The 22271-nt window shown below is 55.5% G+C and overlaps 1 protein-coding gene across 6 annotated transcripts in view; it reads right to left on the bottom strand.

Annotated features, from left to right (window-relative positions):
- Nucleotides 1-942: 942 nt before the first annotated feature.
- The window catches only part of LOC122366399 (rho guanine nucleotide exchange factor 11-like), a 131049-nt gene continuing 109720 nt past the window's right edge, over nt 943-22271 (bottom strand). For all 6 annotated transcript variants that reach the window (XM_043338615.1, XM_043338611.1, XM_043338616.1 and 3 more), the window contains 9 exons: nt 21565-21623; nt 11256-11333; nt 7607-7803; nt 5479-5595; nt 5161-5270; nt 4299-4616; nt 3309-3416; nt 2728-2953; nt 943-1036 (listed from right to left, as the gene is read on the bottom strand). In XM_043338615.1, coding sequence (XP_043194550.1) covers nt 945-1036; nt 2728-2953; nt 3309-3416; nt 4299-4616; nt 5161-5270; nt 5479-5595; nt 7607-7803; nt 11256-11333; nt 21565-21623 — 1305 coding nt within the window. In that variant the 3' untranslated portion in view covers nt 943-944. The remainder of the gene's footprint in view (nt 1037-2727; nt 2954-3308; nt 3417-4298; nt 4617-5160; nt 5271-5478; nt 5596-7606; nt 7804-11255; nt 11334-21564; nt 21624-22271) is intronic.

A 22271-nucleotide genomic window follows, 5' to 3' on the forward strand; every position in this document is an offset into this window, starting at 1 on the left:
GCCATCAGCCCACACGATCACCAATATCGGCACCTGACCCACGCGTGACCGGCATATACTGTCCGCCCGCGGGCAGTGATCCGCCCTAGTGTTACACCACTCACTGCGCTCCATTCAGCCGGCCCTAATAAACCCAACACGCGTCATTAATCGCCAACCCTGCCTTTGGAGAGACGGTGCGCTTGGGAGCTCTTCAATACCTAACGAAATTTATATCATACAATTTCTGAAGCGCTGCAGCGGGGTTGCCCAACACGATTTCCACGAAGTCATCCCACTACTCACGAGCACGGGCACCCCACACAGGCAGAGAGGAAAGGGCTCCATCACCACTCGGTACTGGACGGGACACTCTGACATGGTCCAGCCTCAAGTTACCAGGCTTCACTGACGATTGAGTCCAGTCTCCATCTAGAGATACTGGGTCGAGACACAGAACAACCGAGAGACTGTGACCAGGTCTCACGCGCCTTTACCCGTTATCACGCCGTTATCCTGCCGTTAACGTGTCGTTACGGGCCGACCGGCGCTATCCAAGTGGAGAGTGAAGCGGTCATCAGAAACCCAACGACTTCTGGGTACGCCCGGTGAACCCACCGGCCCGAGAGGCTCTAACAGATGACGGCCCGAGAGGAGTTCGGGGAACAACACAATCCCAATTGTGTTCACACTATCTGGTGCGACCGAGGCGTCGAAATCTTTCCACTGAATAGTTACCAAAGAACCATTGGAGCCCATCTCAGAGAAACCCAAAACGGCGTCAGCCGCCACCTATCCGTCCAACCAGCATTCTTGCGCTCAAGACGACACAGATCTTGTTCGGCTACGACCTTTCACCTTACAGCTACCCCGTCACCCCAGCCTGGCATGCTGCCTCCCCAAGGCCGCCAGCGTTCTCTGGCGGGTCGCGAGAGGTCACTGATGGCCACAGAGGGCGCTCGTACTCACTGGTCTCGCTCGCTGGAGCTGGCGAATAGTAGTTCGTAGATCTGAGGACCCACGTTCAGATTATGGAGGATGAAGAAGGCGCGTTTCTCTGTAACAGAGGAGGGGGAGGGGCGTCAGCGGGCGATGGAGGGGGCGAGGCTCTCGTGTGGGGAGGCTGCGACGGACGAAGTGGCCAGTGGGCTGGAACAAACAATGACGGAGGGGAGATGACGAATACTGACAGCCTGTCGACGATAGACAACCCATTAGCTAACGAACAAACTGAATGACTCAGGATGTTAACAATGCGAGGAAGTAACACTCGAATGATAATTCTTCGAAAGCAAAACATAAATATATTAACAAAGATGGCAACGCCAAAGAAAGGCTGAGGGTGTGCAATATCTCTAGAAGGTAAAAGCGTAAAGTACATAATCAAGTAATTACGTAAAAGTAAGTAAGCCGAAAATTGCCACAAATAGTCGGTACACCAACTACCACACGCATTTAACACATCTACAAATACACACGCAGCGTACACACTACACACCCGCGTTTCTCCTATCCCAGGTCCCACCCCGTGACCATCCCGCCTACCCGCCTTCCCCATTAGCTACACACCACAACACGGTCCGTCCTTCGCCCCAGGTGACAAACGGCTCTCGGTGGAAGCCTGACGCCTCCCGGTGGGAGCGACCGCGAACGAAGTAGTAGGATGGCCGCCAGCGACACAGACACCATTACTCATACAGACGCCGGGCCGGGCGCGTGTGGGGGCTGTTAGGTCGGCCGGGTAGAGTGCGTGTGGGACTTGAGGCTGTTAGGTCAGCCAGGCACAGCGCGTGTGGGGGCTGACAGGTCGGCCGGGTACAGTGCGGGTGGGGCTGTCAGCTCCGCCGGGCCTCCGAAATGCGCCCCGCACGACCCCATGACAATACCATAGGATGTGAAAAGAGGTGATTACCAGACAGTACAGCACAAACTTGGAAAGCCCCTTGTAAGGAGTTGATTTGTTATGAAAGAGCGCCAGTCCAGGTACGCAGTAATACCGTTGGGGATTCCCGTGCAGCCCGGGTGGCGAGTCTCTTAGTACGCTCCGTTGGCAGTAGCCGGGGCCAGTGACGGCATGCCACGGGGTACACCGTACACACATTTGCGGACAATGACAGCATCATAAACGCCCGATACAAACAAATGACGGAGGACTGAAGATGGAGCAATCATAAACCATAAAACGAACATGGACACGTTAAAGGGACCCTCCCACCTTAACATTAGATTTGAGTTGAGATAGCCAAAATGGGGCCCCTGGCTCACAATTACCGGTTTCGGCACTCACAACATCGAGAAATGCCTTAAATCGGAAATATTGAATTTCAAAATTGCAGCATTTTGATTCAGAGGGGCTAATGCTTAGGAATACCCCTCTGAATGTGTGACGTCAGCGCAGATATCTAACGATTTTTAAATGTTTGACTAAAACGTTTTGTAGCACGCGGTGGTATATGCTATTTGCGCGCAACATCTGCCGCAAACGCCGCACTTCTAAAATAAAGTCGCTAGAAACAGCGGAGATTCCAAAAAAGTAAACAAAAGTAAAAGCATAATATCTTGAAAACCGGTGAATATTTTTCGGTGAAATTTGGTAGATATTCGTTTTCGCTCTTTCTGAACCGAGCGGCATCACTTTCATGCCAATTCATAAGCTTTTTTGAAGGTGGGAGGGTCCCTTTAACTGACACATACCACGGACTGCCAGTTCAATCTCTCCACCCTCTTCCAGCCCCGCTCTATTCTCACCTGTGGCCATTGGTCGTACGAGGATGTTCTCGTTTTTGACGATGGGGCTGATCTCCCGCCCGGTCACGGTGTGGAATTTGAGCACGTATTTGTCGTCCTGTTTCTGCAGTAGCACGATGAACTCCTCCAGCAGGATCATGTGCAGCTCCACGTGCTTTCCTTTGTTACTGAACTTCCACATGACGGGTCCCTCGTGCACCATCCGGTACTTGGTGAGGTCTAGCCTCTGTGGCAGGGCAGAGTCACAGTCAACCACAACTCTAGGCGTTACTGAGCTGGACGGGATATAATGCTAAATATAAGGAGCCGAACACAGGCACACCCCCATACACAAACGTAATTAGTAACTGAATACATGCATCGGCAAGGATTTTTTATTGTCTAAAATCCGTGCGAAACGGGGAGGACTAAGAGAGTCGTGACCAGAAGCTCTCCAAAGCGCCGATGCACATTAGGTAACAAACAAGAATATCTAAAAAAAAAGAGAAAAAAAAAATGATAGAGCCAGACCAAAATGTCTAAGGACGGACATCGGTCCCCAGGTCGACTACTCTGAGCAGCGATTTCCTTCGTCTACTCACGCCGTTGAACTCGTTGACGATGGGGTTGTCGACGCGGCTGAAGCCGTTCTGTTCCAGCTTGTTCTGGATCTCGACCAGCCGCTCGTGCCGCTCCGTCTCACCCTTGACCTGGGGCGGGGAGAAGAGGTCACCAGGTGTTATTGGAGGTCACAACAGGTCACAAGGGTTCACAAACAGAATACACCACATACAGAAAAACAATCATTGCAACAATCCAGACCGAGAATATCACCATTTTGTTAAAAATATCACCACAGATCTGGTTAAGTCTGGTAAACCCACCCGCCTTCGCCAGCCCATCTTAGCCCCACAGATGCAGTAGCCACCACGATCGGCCACAGAACTGGGCCGATTGCCGACACACTGCCCACCGCCGTCCTCACGACAGCTGCGGCACCCAAAACCACCCCGACCACACGGCCGTCCAGGCGACAACCGAGCCGACAACCGGTTCCTTGTCAGACCCTCGCCATGCATATTCCATGTCGGTAATTGTCGCCGCGACTGGCCAGGCGCGAACTTTTCAAAGGACGTTCATATAGTCGTACCGTGGACCGAGGAAAACTGGGCCGTGATTCATACAGGTACACTCACTTTTCAAGGCGTTTCTATTTGTCAAATTGGCCGTCGCTGCATTTGGAAAGTTTCCTTAAGCGGCGTGGTAAGTCGCCGTGAAGTTAGTTACCATGGAAATTCCGGTCACCCCATGCTGCTCAACGAAGTAAGACAGCTGCTCTGGCGCCTCAATAATGATAATCAATTCCAAGCTCACCTTACATAACACTGATCCACTCAAACCAACACCTGCACACATGAAAAAAATAGGCCAGTTAAATAAAAGTAAGCTAAGTTCATTCATATAAGTAAGCCCATTCTCCGGTTGTCTCCTGACAGAACGCATGTCTCCCACCAATCTCCCACTCCGTAACCGACCCTCTCTCGTATCTTTCTTCACCCCTCTCCCATCCCTTGCCTGTTGCGCACTCTCACCTTGTTGACATGCTCCAGGATGGCCTTGCTCTTCTCACAGCAGCGCAGTACGAGCGCGTGGTCCTCGGAGCCGCGGACCGTGTACTTGGCCAGGTTGGTCAGCAGCAGCGGATACTTGGTCAGCCGCTGCATGGCCGTCGGCAGGATGTCCTTGAGCTGCAGTCGTCGGCAGACCGGGTCGCTCTCCGCCTCCGCCAGGAACGCCGCCAGCCGCTGGTCGCGCTTCTGGAGCGTCTTCAGCTTCTCCAGCGCGATCGACTGACACCGGCAGAAGGCGGCCGCCGCCGTCTTGAAGCTCTCGCCCTGTTCGCCTTCGAACTGACGGGAGGATGGACAGAGGTCAGCCAAGGCCGAGCGGAGACGACCCGGGGCGGGGCCAGGCCTGGCGCCCGTGGGCGATTTTCCTCACCGGTTCTCGGTAACCACAAGGCGTGTAACGGGTATCAGACCGCCAAAGGACACGAATGACCGGGCGATACTGACAAACGAGTTCAATATCAGAGACGATAGAGTGTGATTGGACAGAGTGGAAACGATAAGAGATGGACGGCGTGGACAAAGGGAAGCCACGTTCCATAGCAAACTGTCAGAATACATCAGCTACACGATATTATCGACTAAAAGACGCGCTTCAGCGCAGGGAGAACAAGCTTTTCAAGAGACTCAGTAAGCCCATACAGCAGTACCAGTGGGATCGTCATGGTGCAAAGGTGTTGCGTTCCATGAGATAATGGCTCAACGTATGGTAATACTGAGCTGGCTGGATGAGCGCAATCCCGTGTCGTCACTAGCAAAACAAACTAACTGATTACCATCGGTGTCTGGGGTTGGCACGGGACGTAAGAAATCGCCCATAGCTCACCATGTTGACGAGAATGTCGCCGACTTTCTCCATCATGGGGTCCTCCTTCTGCCGCTTCTTCATTGCCGCGTTAAACCTCGAGTGAATCTCCAACAATTCTTCGAGGTTACCTGGTAAAAGCGCAGACACAACGATTAGAATTACAGACAATGCAATCCTTCAGTAGCATTAGTGAGGTCAAGAGACCCAGTGAGGAACAAGACACCTCATGTGGTAATAGTTCTAGCGATTGTTGCGCCAAGTCATCCCGGAATGCTAGCACTCCTCACGACCATCCTGTCCCCGAGACTAGCTAATTACTGAAGGGAGACCACTTACCGAACAGCAGGTTGATGTCGTTGGGTTGCAGAATGTTGAGGTTGATCATCGGCCGGTTAAACAGATGAACCAACACCTTCAGATTTCGAACGTGGGTTCGTTCTGTGTGGAACAGCTCTGAAAAGACAGAAAACACAGGTTATTGAAACTGCAAACACGCTCCAAACTTTTAAAAGCTACAACTGAGTAGCTTTGTATGTATGTATGTATGTATTGACGATCAAGAGCAATCCACAATCGGCGTGGCGATTACACTCCGAGTCCGAGCTGGTTGAAGATAACACAAGAAATACCTATACCAGAAAACGCACACACTTACGGATACGAAAATGCACAACGCGAACCACCCTGCCAAAATTTCCACAACAAGAGATCGTGTCCCGGGTCCCGGTAGAGCCTGGGTAATTGACGTGGGACCGCAGTACAACTCCCAGCTGTGTGCCGTGTGCCGGATAGCACACCCCACTCCGTCGACTCTGTGTGTGCACGGTGTCCCATGGGGAGGTAGAAGGCCACGGCACAGCCCTTCAAGGTAGTGGCCAGTTACAAGACGGAGCGGAACGCGAAACGACCACCTTACGCATCGAAATCGAATCTACACAATTTTAAGCTGACATGGCCTAGCCTGTAGAAACTCTCTGACTACAGAGAAATACACCCTGAGAGTCCAAGCGCACATAAAAGCCTGATGCACACAGGGCCTTCAGCGCTCGAAAGGCCCACAGTCACCCAGACCCACTCTCTCCCTATCCCTGTATGTACGAGCAGTCGCTACCGCAGTTTTGCATCAGCGTTTCCGCCGGCCTTTCCCATATGTGTCGCACCGATCGATGAGTGATACGGTCTCCATCAGGCACCGGTCGGCACTGCGGGGAGTATGGGGCAGCTCTCAGTGTGATAACGGGCAGCGGTACGGATGGACCCGGTCGCTTACTGCTCTTCTTGTGCTAAGGATGAACGCAGCGGCCCAATACTGCCCCAGTGACACCCTGATCCAGGCACCCAACCCACACCCACACCCACGCCTACACACAGACAGACAGACAGACAGACGGAGTCACACAGAGCGGCGGAAGCAATATCTGCCCACCGCCGACATTCCATCAGGCAGCGGCGGTACGGAGCCGAACCTATCGCTATCGGGAAGCGACGGGGGTCGTGGGAAGGGACGTAATTGAGCACTTCGCCTAGAAGGCGTATTCACATAACAGACAAACACCAATTTTCCGGGGCAATACACAAACCTGATCACTGCACTTTGAAGCACATCAACGCTTCTCCCCTGATGCCAATTAGCACCATAGGGTCAACCAAACTAACAGACCTAGATCGGGTACCTTGCATCACAATTGACTACGGATCAGTCCGAAAACCAAGAGTCATGCTTTTGCGGTCATTGTTACAGGGTCATTTCACGTCAAAACTATCTCTCAATTTTTGCGATAATTTTGTTCCATATTCATTATTCAATGCCTGGATAACACGCCATGCTGACTTCTGAATCCACTGCCAATTGGCCACCTACGCAAAACGCTTTGTCAGAGGCCTGCTGTCGACTCTGAATATGAAGCTCAATATCGGGCGTCATAAATCGTAATGGCGCTGTCACCAGCCCAATTCGGCTGCTCCCGGTCAAAACCGGTCGGCGACCGCGACCAAAAGCGTGCAGTACCACGCCCGTCTCCTTCCCCACACTCCCCCTCCTCCTAGTCAGGAGATGTATCGAATAATAAAGCGACCGGGGCCATCTGTTGCAGCTATTGATGAGGCTGCCCGCATTGTTATATCTTGGTCATTCATCGTAACACATACAAACAACGTAATCGGGCTGTGAGGATGTCTGGTGCATTCAGCACAGTCAGACCCATTCACTGGAAACAAAACAAGCTGCTTCAAAACGATTCCGAGTAAATGCTACCAATAAATATGTATCAGGAACACTAAGAATAGTACAGAGCATGAATGAGCCCCAAAACTTGAAAAAAAAAAGATAAGACGACTAGCGCAATACGAGCTCCCCCCTCGTATATTGATGCCTAGTCGCACAGCTTGGTCAAAGCTCGCTACCACACCTAACGCGTTCTCTATCCCCCCTCTCCCACACACACACTACGACAGTGTTTCTCACCGTTGACGACATCGAGCCGCTGTTTCTCCTTGGGCCGGAGGTGGCGGCGGGTCTCGGCGTCAATGGAGCGCTGCCAGTCGGGCGGGTCGGCGTCCACCTCCATATCCGAGTCCCAGCCGGGTGTGCCCTCTGCCAGGGTGCCGGCCACCCGGCCCCCGACCGACACCGTGTCCAGAGACGCCGACGGGCTCTCCTGGCTGTGGGGCCGGGAATACAGCGGGTCAGAAAGTTTCGGGGTAGAAGGGTCGGAATGGGTATGACGATGGTCACAGGGGCTAGACTGGCTGTGGGGTGGAATACAGAGATCAGAATGACTGTGGGGAGGATGATAGAGAGTTTGACTAGCTGTGGGGGAGGAAGGGGGTACACTGGCTATGGAACAGGTCACAAGGCCTGACTGGCTTTGGGGCTGATAGCAAGGTAATCTATAAAAACAGTCAGGAACATCATGTATACAGCACGATTGGCTGGACATCACAGAGTGTCAGACTGGATGCAAACCGCAAAAACACACCAGTTGGGAGTGGTATTGTCACATAACCCGACAGGGTGTCATGTCAGGACTCCAGCGGATACTATAGGCTACACATGGACCCGCAACAGCTCTCCTGACCGTATGAAGACTAAAAACGCATTCACAGTGAGTTTCGATCCACACAGTGTGTACAAAACCAACGATAGCCGTACATTGATCCGTAACACTGTGTAACACGCATTCGACGCATGTACGGCGAGTGTATGGGCGGCAGCTCAGCATGATCGCTAAGCCTGGAGTTGCATGAGTGATGCGATGACGCGATGACGATCCAGCCGCCCAGGCAGCGGTCCATCACGACACGGCTGACTCATGAGGTCCGTTCAGTGACCATGGTGCCGATCCAACGGACCACCCATAGGCAGAGCATCGTTGTTTAATGCCTCAAAGACATGATGTAGACAGGATGTCTCCGTAAGAAAGGCATACCAGTCGGTCGCCTTGTCACGCTGTTAGGTCGATTTCTGTGTATCTGCACCGTTCGTAGGCCCACTGACGCGCTGCGCCGCTTGGTCACGCCGCGCGATGGCGCCCCTCCCGCTCATCAGGGCAGCTCTAAGTCTGTGGGATTTATCCTGCCGACAGCCTGGCGCGCCGCCAGTGTCCCCAGCTCCGCCCCCGCTCTGAGCTGACCTTTACGAGCTGCACTCATCACAATCGGCGGCGGCAGCGCGGCCGGCCGTTTACCACCAATTGACAGCGGCACAGACAGCCCGATCGCCGATCGACCTGATCCACATCAGCCCAATTGATGGATTTCGGCCTCCTGGGACCACAAGTCTCCCGGGGACGCGTCAGAGCCGATTGTCGAGCACTCGACGAGTCAGGCCAGCCGATACTGTCGCCCAATAGAGCCACACAGGACTGTCGATGCATCTAAAAAGACGTAGACTCAGCATGGGAGTGAGCTTCCAATGCCTAATGCTGGCAGACTATTGCAACGAAAACTGACGCACGTTAACCCGTTAGCCCGTCCGCCCGCCCGCGTCCGTCCATCCTTCCGGCGGCGGCTGCGGTCCGGGTCGGGCCGGTACCAGGAATCAATTGGGCATCATCTGGCTGCTGGCCTGCTCCAATATTTGCCGTCGGTCGACTGTCCAAACGGCCGTCCGCAGCGGCGCACACAGTCGCCACGGTCCGCAGCGCGGGCTGGCTGCGATACGTGACACACAGGCGGATAGCACGCCGGGGAGCGATCCTGGCTGCAGTGATCTGCATCAGTCTTCAAAAGTCATCAAAGCTTAATCACTTGTCGCGTTTCTTTGTCAAGAGCAGCGATGTTTGGCCATTCAAACTTTGGGCCGCGGCCATTATCTTAGTACGTGACGGATTCCCGTCACTTCAGTCGCGTGAGCGGCACTTCATTCATTCTAGAGGCACGTCGCGTAAATATATCTCGTGACGTGGGCGACGGGATATTGGAGGCCGTAAAGACAGACCAAAGGCTCTGGAATTCAGACGGTCACACAACACAACAAGCAGCGCTCCGATCACAGAAGACGTCTCGACTCCATTAGGTACCAAGTAAACAAACAAACCCTGCACTTGCATAAGTCACAATACACAATCCAAGTAGTCCGCATCAAGACCACACAGACAGAAATAACTTCAGATGGACACGGAATGCTCATGGCGAAGGGAGTGCCCATGCCAACTTCTACGCTTAAAGCCATCACGCACCTGCTGAGCGACAGCTCTAATGACGCACGTCAGAATGATCCATTCTAATCGCCAGATGCCAGATCCTGGCCCACCAAAAATAGGGACCTGACATTCAACAGGCAATCTAGGCTAATACCTGCGCGAGCTGCGTCATTGCCAATGTCTTCTGGGATTCATTAAGTGCATTCCTGGAGCTCAACCAAAATAGCCACCAAGGTAGGGATCCTGGTGTTACATCACATACTAATGACGCATGGTACAGTCAGACCAAAGAACAGCTCTTTTCTCCCAACACCTCTCATTGGTCATCATCAGTCACATTGGATGCACACGTCCCCAGCGACCGGGCTGCCCAACACCCTTCATTACTCTCTTTTTGTTCCCGTGCGCAGGGTATTCCGTGGCTTCTGAGTTCGTCATCCATCCAGGCATTCCGTGACTCGACTACTTTATCCACGCAAGCGGTGCCTGAGTCCACGTCAAGAACACCCCGTTGAACGCGTGCCGGCGCCTCCTGAGCTCCGGGGGATACCACCGACACCGTGGCCCGTCCGACAGCCAATCAGGCCGGCCGCCATAAAGGCGTCCGCTCGTCGTCCTGATTGGATTGCCTCCCCGTCGGCTGACGTCGCTCAGAGTTCCGAGTTTCCGACCTACCCTACCGGCCGACCGCAGATCACTCGCACACTGCTGCGGCCTCTCAGCCGTCACTCGATGAGGCTAAAAACATAATCGCTTTGGGAGATCTGCCGAGATATCAGTGTGAACTATGCCATCGGCTACATCGATAGTTAACTCAGTCAAATTTCTTCAAACTGACTGACTTTGAGCGTTATGTCATCATCTGGCGAACGGCGATCTCGGCGATCTTGGCGATCCTCCGCGATCCGGCGGCGATCTTCCGCGGATCATCCGCCGATCCCGTCCGCACGATCTGCGCCGGATGAGGTCATCTGACGTCTTAGTTCGCGTCCCGACAGACCAGCCTCGGGTGAGGCGATCCGTATCAAAGCCAGGTTCCACATCGCTCGCCGGATCGGCACGGCGGTGAGTCGCGAAGCCACGACAAGGCGACCCAGGCGGAGACGTGAAGCCACGACAAAGAGAGACGGGCCACTTGGTGACTGGGCGATCAGAACAGACTTGATGACAGTAGGCAGCCACGTGTTGTAGCGCCATTCAGACGAGCAAAGTAGTCGCAGCAGTCCTACATCCGTAAGAGCCGGTGCAAAGATCGGCGTACCAGCCAGTCGCCATCGATCCAGTTTAACCCCGGGAGGCATGCGACATGTCTAGCGTGACACAGCAAATTAACAATATGCACGTAACACTAACGACCCGATATCACGCACATCGGCTCACTCTTTTACACAAGGGATGGACGGAATGGAAGGTACGGGATAATCACTCATCATTACACACGCGCCCGATGGGGGCTGGGTGAGAACTCACCGTGCCGAGAGGCTGGAGTTGGACGAACTCCCAGAGTGGTTGTTGTTGCATAGTCCCTGACTGTCGAGATCGACATCACTGAAACAGAGGGAGACATCACCCGGTCAGCATAGGAACACACCTCCCGCCATCAGTAATGCATTAGCCCACACCGTACCCTATCATCGTGGCGTACATCAGCGAGCACACAGAGCGACGGACCGGATCTGCTCCCTATCACCCTCCCCCTCCCCCTCTGTCCCCAGCTGAGGCACGCACAGCGCGCGGCGGCACCCAGCAGGTGTCAGCGGCCACCTATCGCGTGCGAGCCACTCCATCCACGGACCGCAGCTCATAACAATGCTATCGAGAAGTGGTTCACGGCCGTGGCGGCTCAGATAGTGCTGGGAGGGGATTATCGACGAATGAGTGGCGTATCTGAGAGCAGGCAGACGGCAGTGGTACTCGCGGCAACACTGAACTATAGCACGAGGGGCGCGAAGTGGAAAATGTCATGCCATCCTGAGCTGAAGATAGCTGACCGTTGTTAATTTGTAGGCAGAGTGCTGGAGTGACTGAGAGCTCTTCACTACAGAACAATAAACAAAACACATTGGTTTATGATGTGCTATACCTACCACGAACTGAGCAAATAAATCCCGGCGCTAAAGCGGTCATGTTTATAAATGATGGCGACGTCGGACAAAAGTCTTCCATGTCCCAAAGCGATGGTATGGCAAAGAGGTGCTTGGTGTGCTTTCTTGAATGTGCAGCATTACAAGCATGATTGTGGATTGCCATCACTTATACACCCACATAACTCTCGAAATTATCAGAGAAGGAAACAAAGGCAACGCTCGCAACATGCGTCACGACTCACGACTGCGATAATGAAACGAGCTCTGTCAGGCTAAGAAAGCCTAATTACTAGATAACGCTTATTTGTCCAGCACGAACCGAAAATTCGCAACTGATAACAAAGCTACAATTTTCAGCTAGAGCAAAACACTAAGAGCTAGATTCGCACTAATTTCCATGTGTCGGCTGTCGCCCAAAGCCGTTCAAATTCCTGAGAGCCTGTCCGTTCGGCCCAAAGACGAGCGACTAAGGAAACCAACAGGCAGGCCCGTCACCGGCTCCGGACTATAACGGTAGATAAGATTCCGTGACACGCCACCGACAAAAACGTCCGGCTGACCGCCGTGGCGGCTTAAGCGACAACAAAGTCAACAAAAGACGTGTAAATAACTGTCGGCTCGATGCGGATACGGTCGAGTGGGAACGGCCACTCCCCCAACGTCAGAAGCCTACCGTTCGGAAGCATCTTGAAGTTCATGGTCTCAATCTTTATACCAGCATGGAGCTACAGAGATTGATAGGGACCAGCGTAAAGACCAGTCTCCAAGCGAGTGTCCGCTGTAGCGCAGTCTTAGTTGACCACAGAGGAACTGCCCGACCTTTCAGCCACTCAGCTCGTCGTCGACAGACTCGAGTTATCCCTTCTCACCTGTCCTCTGCGCCACTATCCTCCGAGTCCGAGTGCGACTGATCCGAGCCGTCCGACACAGTGAACAACCTCTTCAGCCGCCGCTTCATCGGCTCGACCATAGCCCGCGGCGGTGTGGAGACGAGCGCGGCGGCCGCCCGCAGCCCGCCGCCGGCCGGCGAGCCCGGCCCGGCGCCGGGCAGCGCCGCCGGCACCACGGCCAGCGAGCTGGGCGGCGAGCGGACACGGCGCTCCACCAGCACCGGCGAGCCGTCCACGGAGTCGGCCGACGCGCGCGGCCGCACCGCCGCCAGCGTGGCCGCCGCCGGGCCCGTGGATGAGAACACGACCACGACTCCCGGCCGACGGCGGGGCATACACCGGTAGCGGCGGGCCGACACTCTCACAGGGCGGGCGCGCGGCGGTCACCGAGCAGCGTGCGGCGGCGGCGGCGGCCGGGCGACACTGGCCGCCGGTGAGCGGCTGCCGCTGGCGGCGGCCGCGGCGCTCCGTGTCCTGGGACCGGTCCGGGCGGCCGGCCGGCGCCACCCCGTTCGCGCGGCCGACGCGCAGTCGCCGCCCGTACCGCCCGCCGGCAGCGGCAGCGGCAGCCTCCCACCGACTGCCATCGATCGAGCGTGAGAATCACGCATCGGTGCCGTGCCGACCCCCGGGCTACGTCCGGTGTCGGTCCAGCAGACGGGATGGGATGACACTCGACACGTGCTGCTCTCACTTCCCCGGCAGAGCCCACCAAGGACGCAGCTAACGGCGAGATATCGGAAACACTTCCGCACCGGCCATCAGCGCCTCGCCACCGATTCCTCTCACCCTCTCTGCCACCACTCTCGTCTCGGGACTAACCGTCTGCGTCACTCTATCCGGAAACATACCGACACGCAGAACAGCCAGTCATCTACGAGTCCCACGCCGCGACCCGTTAGTGACCCATGCGTGGCACGCACGTATTCCGACCCCATCAAACAGCGGAAGCGATTCGGGTCCGTCGACAACGTGGCGCCTCCGTCAGGCCGATGAGCCATGGCCGCCTAACGGCTGGGCTGGAATCGAGCCAAGACGAGCGGCGCCTCTTCACGGCCTGATTGGCGGTCATCAGTTGGCTGGCGGGCCGCGCTCCGGTGCCGATGGGCCGCCAAGTGCCTTCGTTTGAGGTCCGGCCAGTGAGCTGGTCATTACGATCGCCGGCGGGTCGGCCCGGGTCACACGGGCCGTCCAAGCGGCGTGATGTCGGGAGTGTGACATTATGTGACCCCAGTCAGGCCTTCTGACAAACCAGGGTCGTGCTATTCTCGACAGTGGGCCACCTTGCTCATCGCCCTGTTCCACGGAAGTGACTCCATTCGTCCGATTCGCGACATTACGGTTGGTTGTTCTCCCTACATGCTCCGCCGGCCACGCGGCTCCATCACGGCACATCATTGGAAATCACTCGAATAATAGCGCGGTTTCGAATTCGAATTCGAGCAGCACCATCTTCTCTAAGCGATATAACGGCAGACCGGCCATCGGGCATGGCACAGACCGGACACACCATGCAAAAGTTACATCCATTGTCCACGCTAGTTTCCGGATACGGAAGCCGCGGGCACTGCGCTGACCGTCACCTCTCATCCAGCCTGCCGTCTTCGCCATTCATCCCTTACAGAGACAAATACACGTTTTATCAGACATCTCCACAAACCATTCCAGCGGGGGCGATAATGACCTGTTCCAGTGCCACACTAGCGTGTTCGCGACCATTTCCGACTGGTGTGGCGACTCAGTTGCTCGCCAGCCGGGTCAGCGAACCTCAGCTCCCAGTGACAAGCACCCTGACACTGACGGACGTCCGGCCGGCCGCCGGACCGGTCCATCGCAGGTCTACAGCTCCCCCGGGGGCAGCAGGCGTCGCCGGCTGGATTCGTCGACAGGCCGTCCAGGGCACCCCGACAGCGGCCCGGGGACCTACGGCTCACTGACAAGATGGTTCAGGGTCTGAACGCACGCTGCCAGTGGTCCAGGGATCTATGGCGGACTGACTGACTGGCTTAGGGACCGAAGATTCGCCGACATGGACAGACGGCCTGCTGACAGCCGCCCCATGAATCCAAGGTTCATTGACAAGACGGCTCAAGGGATCCACGATTCACTGACGGTGGCTCAGGGACCGAAGCTTCATTGCCAGTGGCCCAAGGACCAGCAGCAGACCGAAATAAAAAGACCGAAGGGCGAAGAGTTGCTAACAGAAAGCTGTATCAGGCACAAAATTCAAAGCATGATCGTCGTGAGTCGCTTCAATGCCAGGCGAGCCGATGGACCGTACGCGTTGTACATTAGTACGCACCGTACGCACATTAGTTGACATTGCTGCCGGTAGATGGCAGTATGAGGAACGCCGGAAGGTAGACTGCGCCGCAGAGCTCAAGCGCCCGATCCTACGCTGTGCCGCACTGGCTCGAGTAACGGAGAACTGAGCATAACTAATGATCCATAAAGTCAAATGGAAGCGAGCACCCACATTATAATCACGGAAGTTTTGTGCGTTCAGTATACAGGCAAGTTCACTACACTGCACAGTGGGGATTTTTCCGATCTAGCGCCTATTAATTCAAAAAATCTTTTTTGGATTTTTGTTTATTTTTTGTGTCAGTGGGGCTAAGAAATGTCTGAATTTTTCATATATGGCATTGTTTTATCTGTATGTCTACAGCAAAACTAGGAAAAATGCGCCCAAAGTTCACACTCATGCGTGATTACTCAATGGGCTCAGCAAGGCCCGAAAGTATAGCTCAATTTCATTGTCCTGTCCTGTTGGTTTTAATCTTGCGAGGTCTTAAAGTTGCATATCGTCTGAAAGGCACCTTTATTAGGAATGGAATGGCAAACAGAAAGTATGCCACAACCTTACTAAGGACACAAAAATGCCCTTTACAAAAAACCCTTACAGACACCATATTGAAGGAATGGTATTCTAAATAAATGTAGGAAATCAACAATGTTCTCCACACTTTTCCACTCCGAAATATATCCTATCGAATTCGCCACTTTCTCCTGCACAAGACAACGCCTAGTTTGGCTGCCGAAACTTGCCTGAACACGGAATATTCACATTAGAGTATCTTAACACCCCACTCGAGGAGCGCTAGGGGAAACAGCACGATATAGGTATGTTCCGGACATAGGCGAATAATTTTACTTCGTGATTTATATGATGCATATTTTCTGAGACACATTCATTAGGAATAGGATGACAAGCGTAAATTATACATACCGTAACCTTATTAACCATCGCACTTGTGGGGAGGGGGAGGGGGAAGGGGTCGGATAAAACCCCATGGTTTTCCGCAAATTACTCGCGCAAAAAGCGGCCGATCGCGCCGAAACTTTCGGTGCCCTCGAGATCATCAATATTACATCTAACCTAAAAATTTCATGACTCTGACCCAACTGACCTTTGACCTGTGGCATATTTCTCGAGACCATGTTTGGCCGGAATCGCGATTCGGCGTATGCCAGCTCACATTATCCGCGGTTTCCAGTCTTTTTGTGGTTTTAAACGTTCAAATATGTGAAATGATGTTGGTGCCATGCATAATGGTGGGTGGCAAGGTCACGTGAAGGTCAAGTCAAGGTCATTGACCTTTTGATGACCTTGGTTCACTTTTTCGAGTTTTACTTGTTTCTAGGGTAGTTTTTGGTGCTGATTTCGATTTTAGCAGCCATTTGAATATTTACAAAGTAGTTCTGGTGCCTTCGTTCCATGCTACGAAGCTATCAGTAGTAGGTGACACTTCTATGGATGGCCGGCAGGACGCCTACTAGTTGATCTAACCTGACCTGACCCGACCTGGCCTAAATGCATAAAGACATTGTCTGTGATCAAAACTAACATGAAATTCGTGATCAGCACCCCAAAATACCCCGTAACACCCTAACTTTGCGAAGTTTCAAGAGGTCTCGATTTCCCAACTTTAGTTGGGTCATTAAACTGACTTGGAAAGTCAGCTTATGACCTTGGACTTTGAAATTGGATATATTCGGCCTCATTTCGTCATAGGCAGCACGCTTGACTTTTCCGCGAAGCTCTAGCTTGATCAGGGGTCAAACGGCTGAGCGGGGGGTCCAATTGAACCCCCTATATTATGTTGATTATGCACATTTACAGGTAAAATTCTCACCAGGACACACCAGCCAACATATGTGCACAATCTGGCTACAATTCTACCTATGGTTTGCCCTCTACGAATAAATACGTGCTAGATCGGAAAAATCCCCACTGTGCACTGGATGGCACCGAGCACCACTACCAGGTAATCGGAGAATCCCGAGCGACTGAGCATCCCACTGAGCACCCGACTCAGCGCCCCACCCACCTGCTGAAGAACTGGGAGCGCGACCGCCCCACGGTGCGCCTCTCCAGCTGCGGGTGCAGTGAGAGCATGCCGTCGGCAGAGACACGGCCAGAGAACGTCTGCCGGGAGGCCGAGGACGCCGGCGGCACCTCCCGGCTCCCGCTATCAGGCGATACCGGGCGACATCATCCCGCCGGATTACCGCCCACTTCTGATAACACCCGCGGGCGCCCGCCCCGCCCCCGCCCCGGATCGAGTGGGTACCCCTCTCAGAGCCAGCCGGCCCCTTCCTCCGCCCTGACGTCCGACTTGGACGTGCGACGTTTCCGGCGCATGCTCGCGCTATTTCAGGTCACGTTTTTGCTGGTCGGCCGAATATTTTCCGCTGGCGGCGGCGGCGGCGGGGTCCGCTGAGAATACGGGCTCGAGTTCACAGGGCAGCCAGCTCATGACTAAAACAAAGCCGCCGCTCCCTGGTCGGTTTCACGGGGGACGCGCGCGGCCGCGCCGGGCAGACGGGCGCCTCCCGAGGCGGCGGAGGCGGCGGCCGTCCGCCCACCTGACTCGAGATACACGGCCAGTCGATAGGACGAAGGTCGCTCGATCCACCGCCGCGGGGAGCGGCCTGACGAGCCGACCGGCCGACCGCACCGCGGCGCCGGAGAACACACGCACTGGGCCGCCGAGAACAGGTGGACGGCAGGCGGTAGTCGACGACGAGCGAAATTGTGTTTGTTATGCCATGAATCCCAAAATATTATGTTTCATATTGCGTATCTAAAAATAATTTAATTAGCGCCTACACACACGAGATGATAAGCCCATTTTTCTAGGCCTCGTAACTGCACACCTGTGTGCGTTATTCGAGTATGTCATGACGCCGGTGTAAATGGGCGCCGTTTTTCCCCACCCCTGCCCAGAATAGTGACGCCGACGATGACCGATGGCGTCCGTGACGCATCCCGTCACGGCCACTCTGACGCTCAGCAGACGCTATAGTGGCAGGAGCGCGTCACGCGCCGCCCATTGACAGCGCCCGGAGGCGCGACAACCCCGTCCGCGCGCCAGAGAATGCGCCAAACACTGACCAAATGACGCCATAATTAGCCACTGACAAACTTATGGCAGCGATCCCGCGCGCGCGTCCGTCCATTTCCGGCTCGCGTTGGTCGCTGGCACAGTGCCAGCACATTTCTGCCCCCTCTCGCCCTGCCCTGCTGCCCCAAAGTCCCAAAACACCACCGGACGAGCGTCTTCCGACACGGCTCCAGCGCGAGCATAAATAAACACGCGTGCTTTTCCAAAACCCATGAGGCGCTCACCCACGCCGGCTGCCAGCCACAGACGGCCCAGAACGGGCCCCACATCACTCAGGAGGCAACCGGATCTCACTTTTCTCCGGGTAGCTTAGTTTAGGCCGTAGGGCGTAAGGTCCAGTAACGCACCATACACCAATCCTCGTTAGCTGAGTACGTTCAGACATGAGCTCGTCCCGAAATGAAGTGGTCTGTCTGACTTCGGTTTGAGTTGTAGCCTCATGCCTAGAGCCAGCGTCACCGTCACCGCCGCCGTCGAGCTCACCGCCCAGTGAGCTGATCCCCCCGTACTCCGTCCGGACGCGTGTGGCTCACGATTTACACCTCGGGCGCAAACAGGCCGTGTGCGAGCCGCCGCCGTCCCCGCCGCACGCACCGCCGCCGCCCCCGCCCGCGGCCTTCGGCAAAATCGGCCGCCGCTACGTGCCAAGAATGCCAATGCCGACGCGGCCCGCAACAGGGCCAGCTACCAGCTGTTGGACGCGTCACCGTGAGATGTGCAGCTCCCTCGCCACGCGCTCCCGACTCATCGCCACGCATGGACGGAACTCCTACCTAAACGTCCGTCACAGACACAGCGCGGGTCATGGAACTGACATCGCCCATGGCTTACATGCTACTCATGTGCGGTGTTTTCCAACAAACATGAGTCATCAGCGAAGAATCTCCAAAAGACGCACACAAGATGAAACGTTTCTGAGAACACTAAACCAACAGCCATGAGTCAAGCGCCTCTCAAACTGACAAATATACTACTTTCTCCACCGAATCGAGGAAGAAGAGACACGAGATTAAGTCCCAAAAACTTGATTTCGGCATCAAATCTAGGGCAATGCATGGATAAGGGATTATTATCTGAAAGGAATTGGTGTCTGCTAGAACGGTTTGGTCGTCGCCTCCTGGAAAATCTGATGACATGACACGCCTCAGCTGGTCCAAGAGCTCCAGCTAGTCAGCCAGACATACATAGTACATACCTCTGTGAGAGGACGGCCCTCTCCGAGAAGACCCTCCGAGACTCTGCCAGCGAGGCGGGCAGCGTGGCCGCTCGCCTCTTGCTGGTGCTGAACGACGCATGTCGCTCCGCCGGCCGCATGGCCGACGCCGAGCCTGCCGAGCGGCGCGTCACGACGGCGGCTTGCAGACGTCACAGACGTCACCGGGTCGTCACGTCACGGAGGACGCTCGGCTTCACAGCCGGCGCAGGACGGCACCGGTCTTCGACGGGCCACTGACGCGTGATATGGCGCCGCTGCGCGTCACTGAGGAATGCGCCGAGTCCGGCCGAGTAAATCACTCAAAACGCTCTCGCTCACTGACGTCACTAACGCCAGGTGACACCCAGTGACGTCAGAGCGTCGGAGGAGGCTGAAGATGCTACCCCCCGTCCAGAATCGCCTCGCAGCACTGCTGTCCACCCGGCGGCGGCGCTCCAAAACTAATCACTTCAACCCACACAAACTACTCGAACTCGTCACATTACCCACGCCCGGAGCGTCTCACACGCTCAAACCTCACACATATGGCCACCACTGACCGCCACACCGGCTGTTTCACCGCTCCACACTGCAGCACTGCCCGGCCAGCCGGCGCGTCCCGGCGCGTCGAGCCGCCGCCGTCACCTGGCGCCGCTGGGGCCGCTCTGCAGCGCAGGTGCCGTCGCCGGCGCGTCCAAAGTCGACTCGCCGCTGACAAAGGCGTCGGCGTCGACGCGGCGGCGGCGTCTCGTCTCGTGGCGCCGTCGACGATCGTTAGTCAGATTGGCGGCGGCTAACGCACCATGCAAACACTATCGACGCCGCGCCGGTGGGGAGCCGCGCGCGCGCCGCCGCCGACAGCAGCCGGCCGTCCGCGATAGCAAAAATATTGACTGGCCGATACGCGGCTATTTATCCAGCACTCTGCAGCGAGCCGGCGCGCTCGGGCCGAGGACCGGCCGGTGACTCGCGGCTCGGTCGTGTCACGGCTCCGGCGCGGGCCCGAGAGCGGGCCGGCGGCCAACTGGCAGTCGGAGAGCCCGGCGGGGACCGGCGGCGGCCCGGCTGTCGGCCGCACCGACTCCTACTCGGGTTCACCAGTCAGAGCAGTGACAAGAGGTGTGGAGTGACTTCCCGTAACAGCCGAGCGGCCTCACGGCACGGCAGGAAAAACGCCAGACGACAGCGCGGCCTTTTGCATTTATCCGTGCAAACAACCCTTTGAGTGATCCTTTCGTAAGTGGGTAAATAATAACCCAATCCAGCACTCGTGCAGTGAGCATACAACAATCAGCCCTTGTGTTTATCGGCGTCCGTTGCGGTCTCAAGAGGGCCACAGCCGACTGAGATGCGACTCGTCATAATCTCCATCGTTCCGACAGTCGCCATCCTGCCTGCGCCGTCACCGGCGCTCTATTCCTGCGACTGCCCGGTGACGCGGCGGGGTCCGGCTCCGCGCCCACCGGACCTCCATTCATCAGCTGGCAGCGGCCGCTGTCTTAATGAGATCGTTAGAGGCGCTCCATGAGCATACATCACACACCGATCGGGGTGAGGTCCTTGACCGAGCCTCGGCCGCAGACCTACACTCAGGCTTGTCATAGACATCCACGCAGAACGAACGCTGTGAGTTAAAATGTTTGGCCTGGAGGTGCTTTGGAAGCGAAGTGACTCTCAGCTCAAAGGAACCATTCTGCAGCGATGGCGTAGAGCGCTCGTCGGGCAGGCTGCACCGCCCACAGGTCATCGATTTTGGGCCGGACCGAGCGGCCCTTCACCCCGGCTGCCACAGGCAACGCAGGTCGAACCCGACTCGAAACGTCCAGCCGCTCCACAGACAATGCAGCGACTTAGTGAGGCCATTGAGGAGCCGAGACCATTATCTTAGAAAAATACGACGGCCAATTTCCAACGGACTCGAACTGAGCTCCATTTCCGGGATAAGCGACTGTGTGAGAGCATCGTTCTCGACACGGTTGCAGCGATGCAATAGTCATCAGTGGAGTTCACATCTGGCGTGCGAAGTGCTGATGGAATCTTACCACATCTGCCTGCCGCAGTACCGCAGTCAGACAGCCGGCATCAAGCACTGCCATCTAGCGTTTGTCGGACGAACTTAGTGAGAGGACCGCCCAGATGTGCCTCGATCAGGCTGGCTGATGTGCACCCGCACCATTGCACCACTCTCACCGAACTCACCTGACTTTGGAGCTGGGGATGTTCGGGTCGCTGTGTTTCCTCTTCTCTCGTGTGTGTCTCTGCAACAGGTGACAAATCGTCAGAAGCTAGCCCACACATCACAATCAACACATGCAGCCAGCCGCGAGACAAACACCACAGCGCCACCTATCCATCTTCGATCAAACTATAACTTTCCCATCCACCGCTAGGGTCTCCATCTCGGCACCCCACCACCCCAATCTGTCCCTAGCCGACGACCGTCACTCGGCACCCCACGTGGCGGCACAGAGCGCCGCTGGCGACGTCAATTTATCATCGGTGCGGGGCGGGCGGCGGGACCGTCAATCAGGCTCGACCTGAGGAGCGGGGTGACGCCAATTTGGTACAGCCTGGAGCTGTGGCAAGGTCAAAGACCGTACCGATGGTCCCGTAGATCAGGTGGAGGCGCGCTAGTTTCTACAAGTCCTGAATTTCCTGCACAAGCCAAGATTGAGTTGAGGATTCGCCACGGCCCACACAAACATCCGCTAATTTATAAAAACAGACTGTTGAAAGCTTCCTGAAGTGGGAGAACAGAAATACAGCTGTTCGAAGGCAGTTTAAACCCCATCGCTGGCTGCTGCCCAGGAACCTGTCTCATAAGTAAGTCCAATTGACTTTTATTCCAAAATTGCCTGAAGAGGTACAGCCCGGCATGCTAGGATTCTTCCAAGAGCCCTGCCTCT

This window comes from Amphibalanus amphitrite, unplaced genomic scaffold (assembly GCF_019059575.1).
Source record: "Amphibalanus amphitrite isolate SeventyFive unplaced genomic scaffold, NRLGWU_Aamphi_draft 000803F_arrow, whole genome shotgun sequence".
Lineage (NCBI taxonomy): Eukaryota > Metazoa > Arthropoda > Thecostraca > Balanomorpha > Balanidae > Amphibalanus > Amphibalanus amphitrite.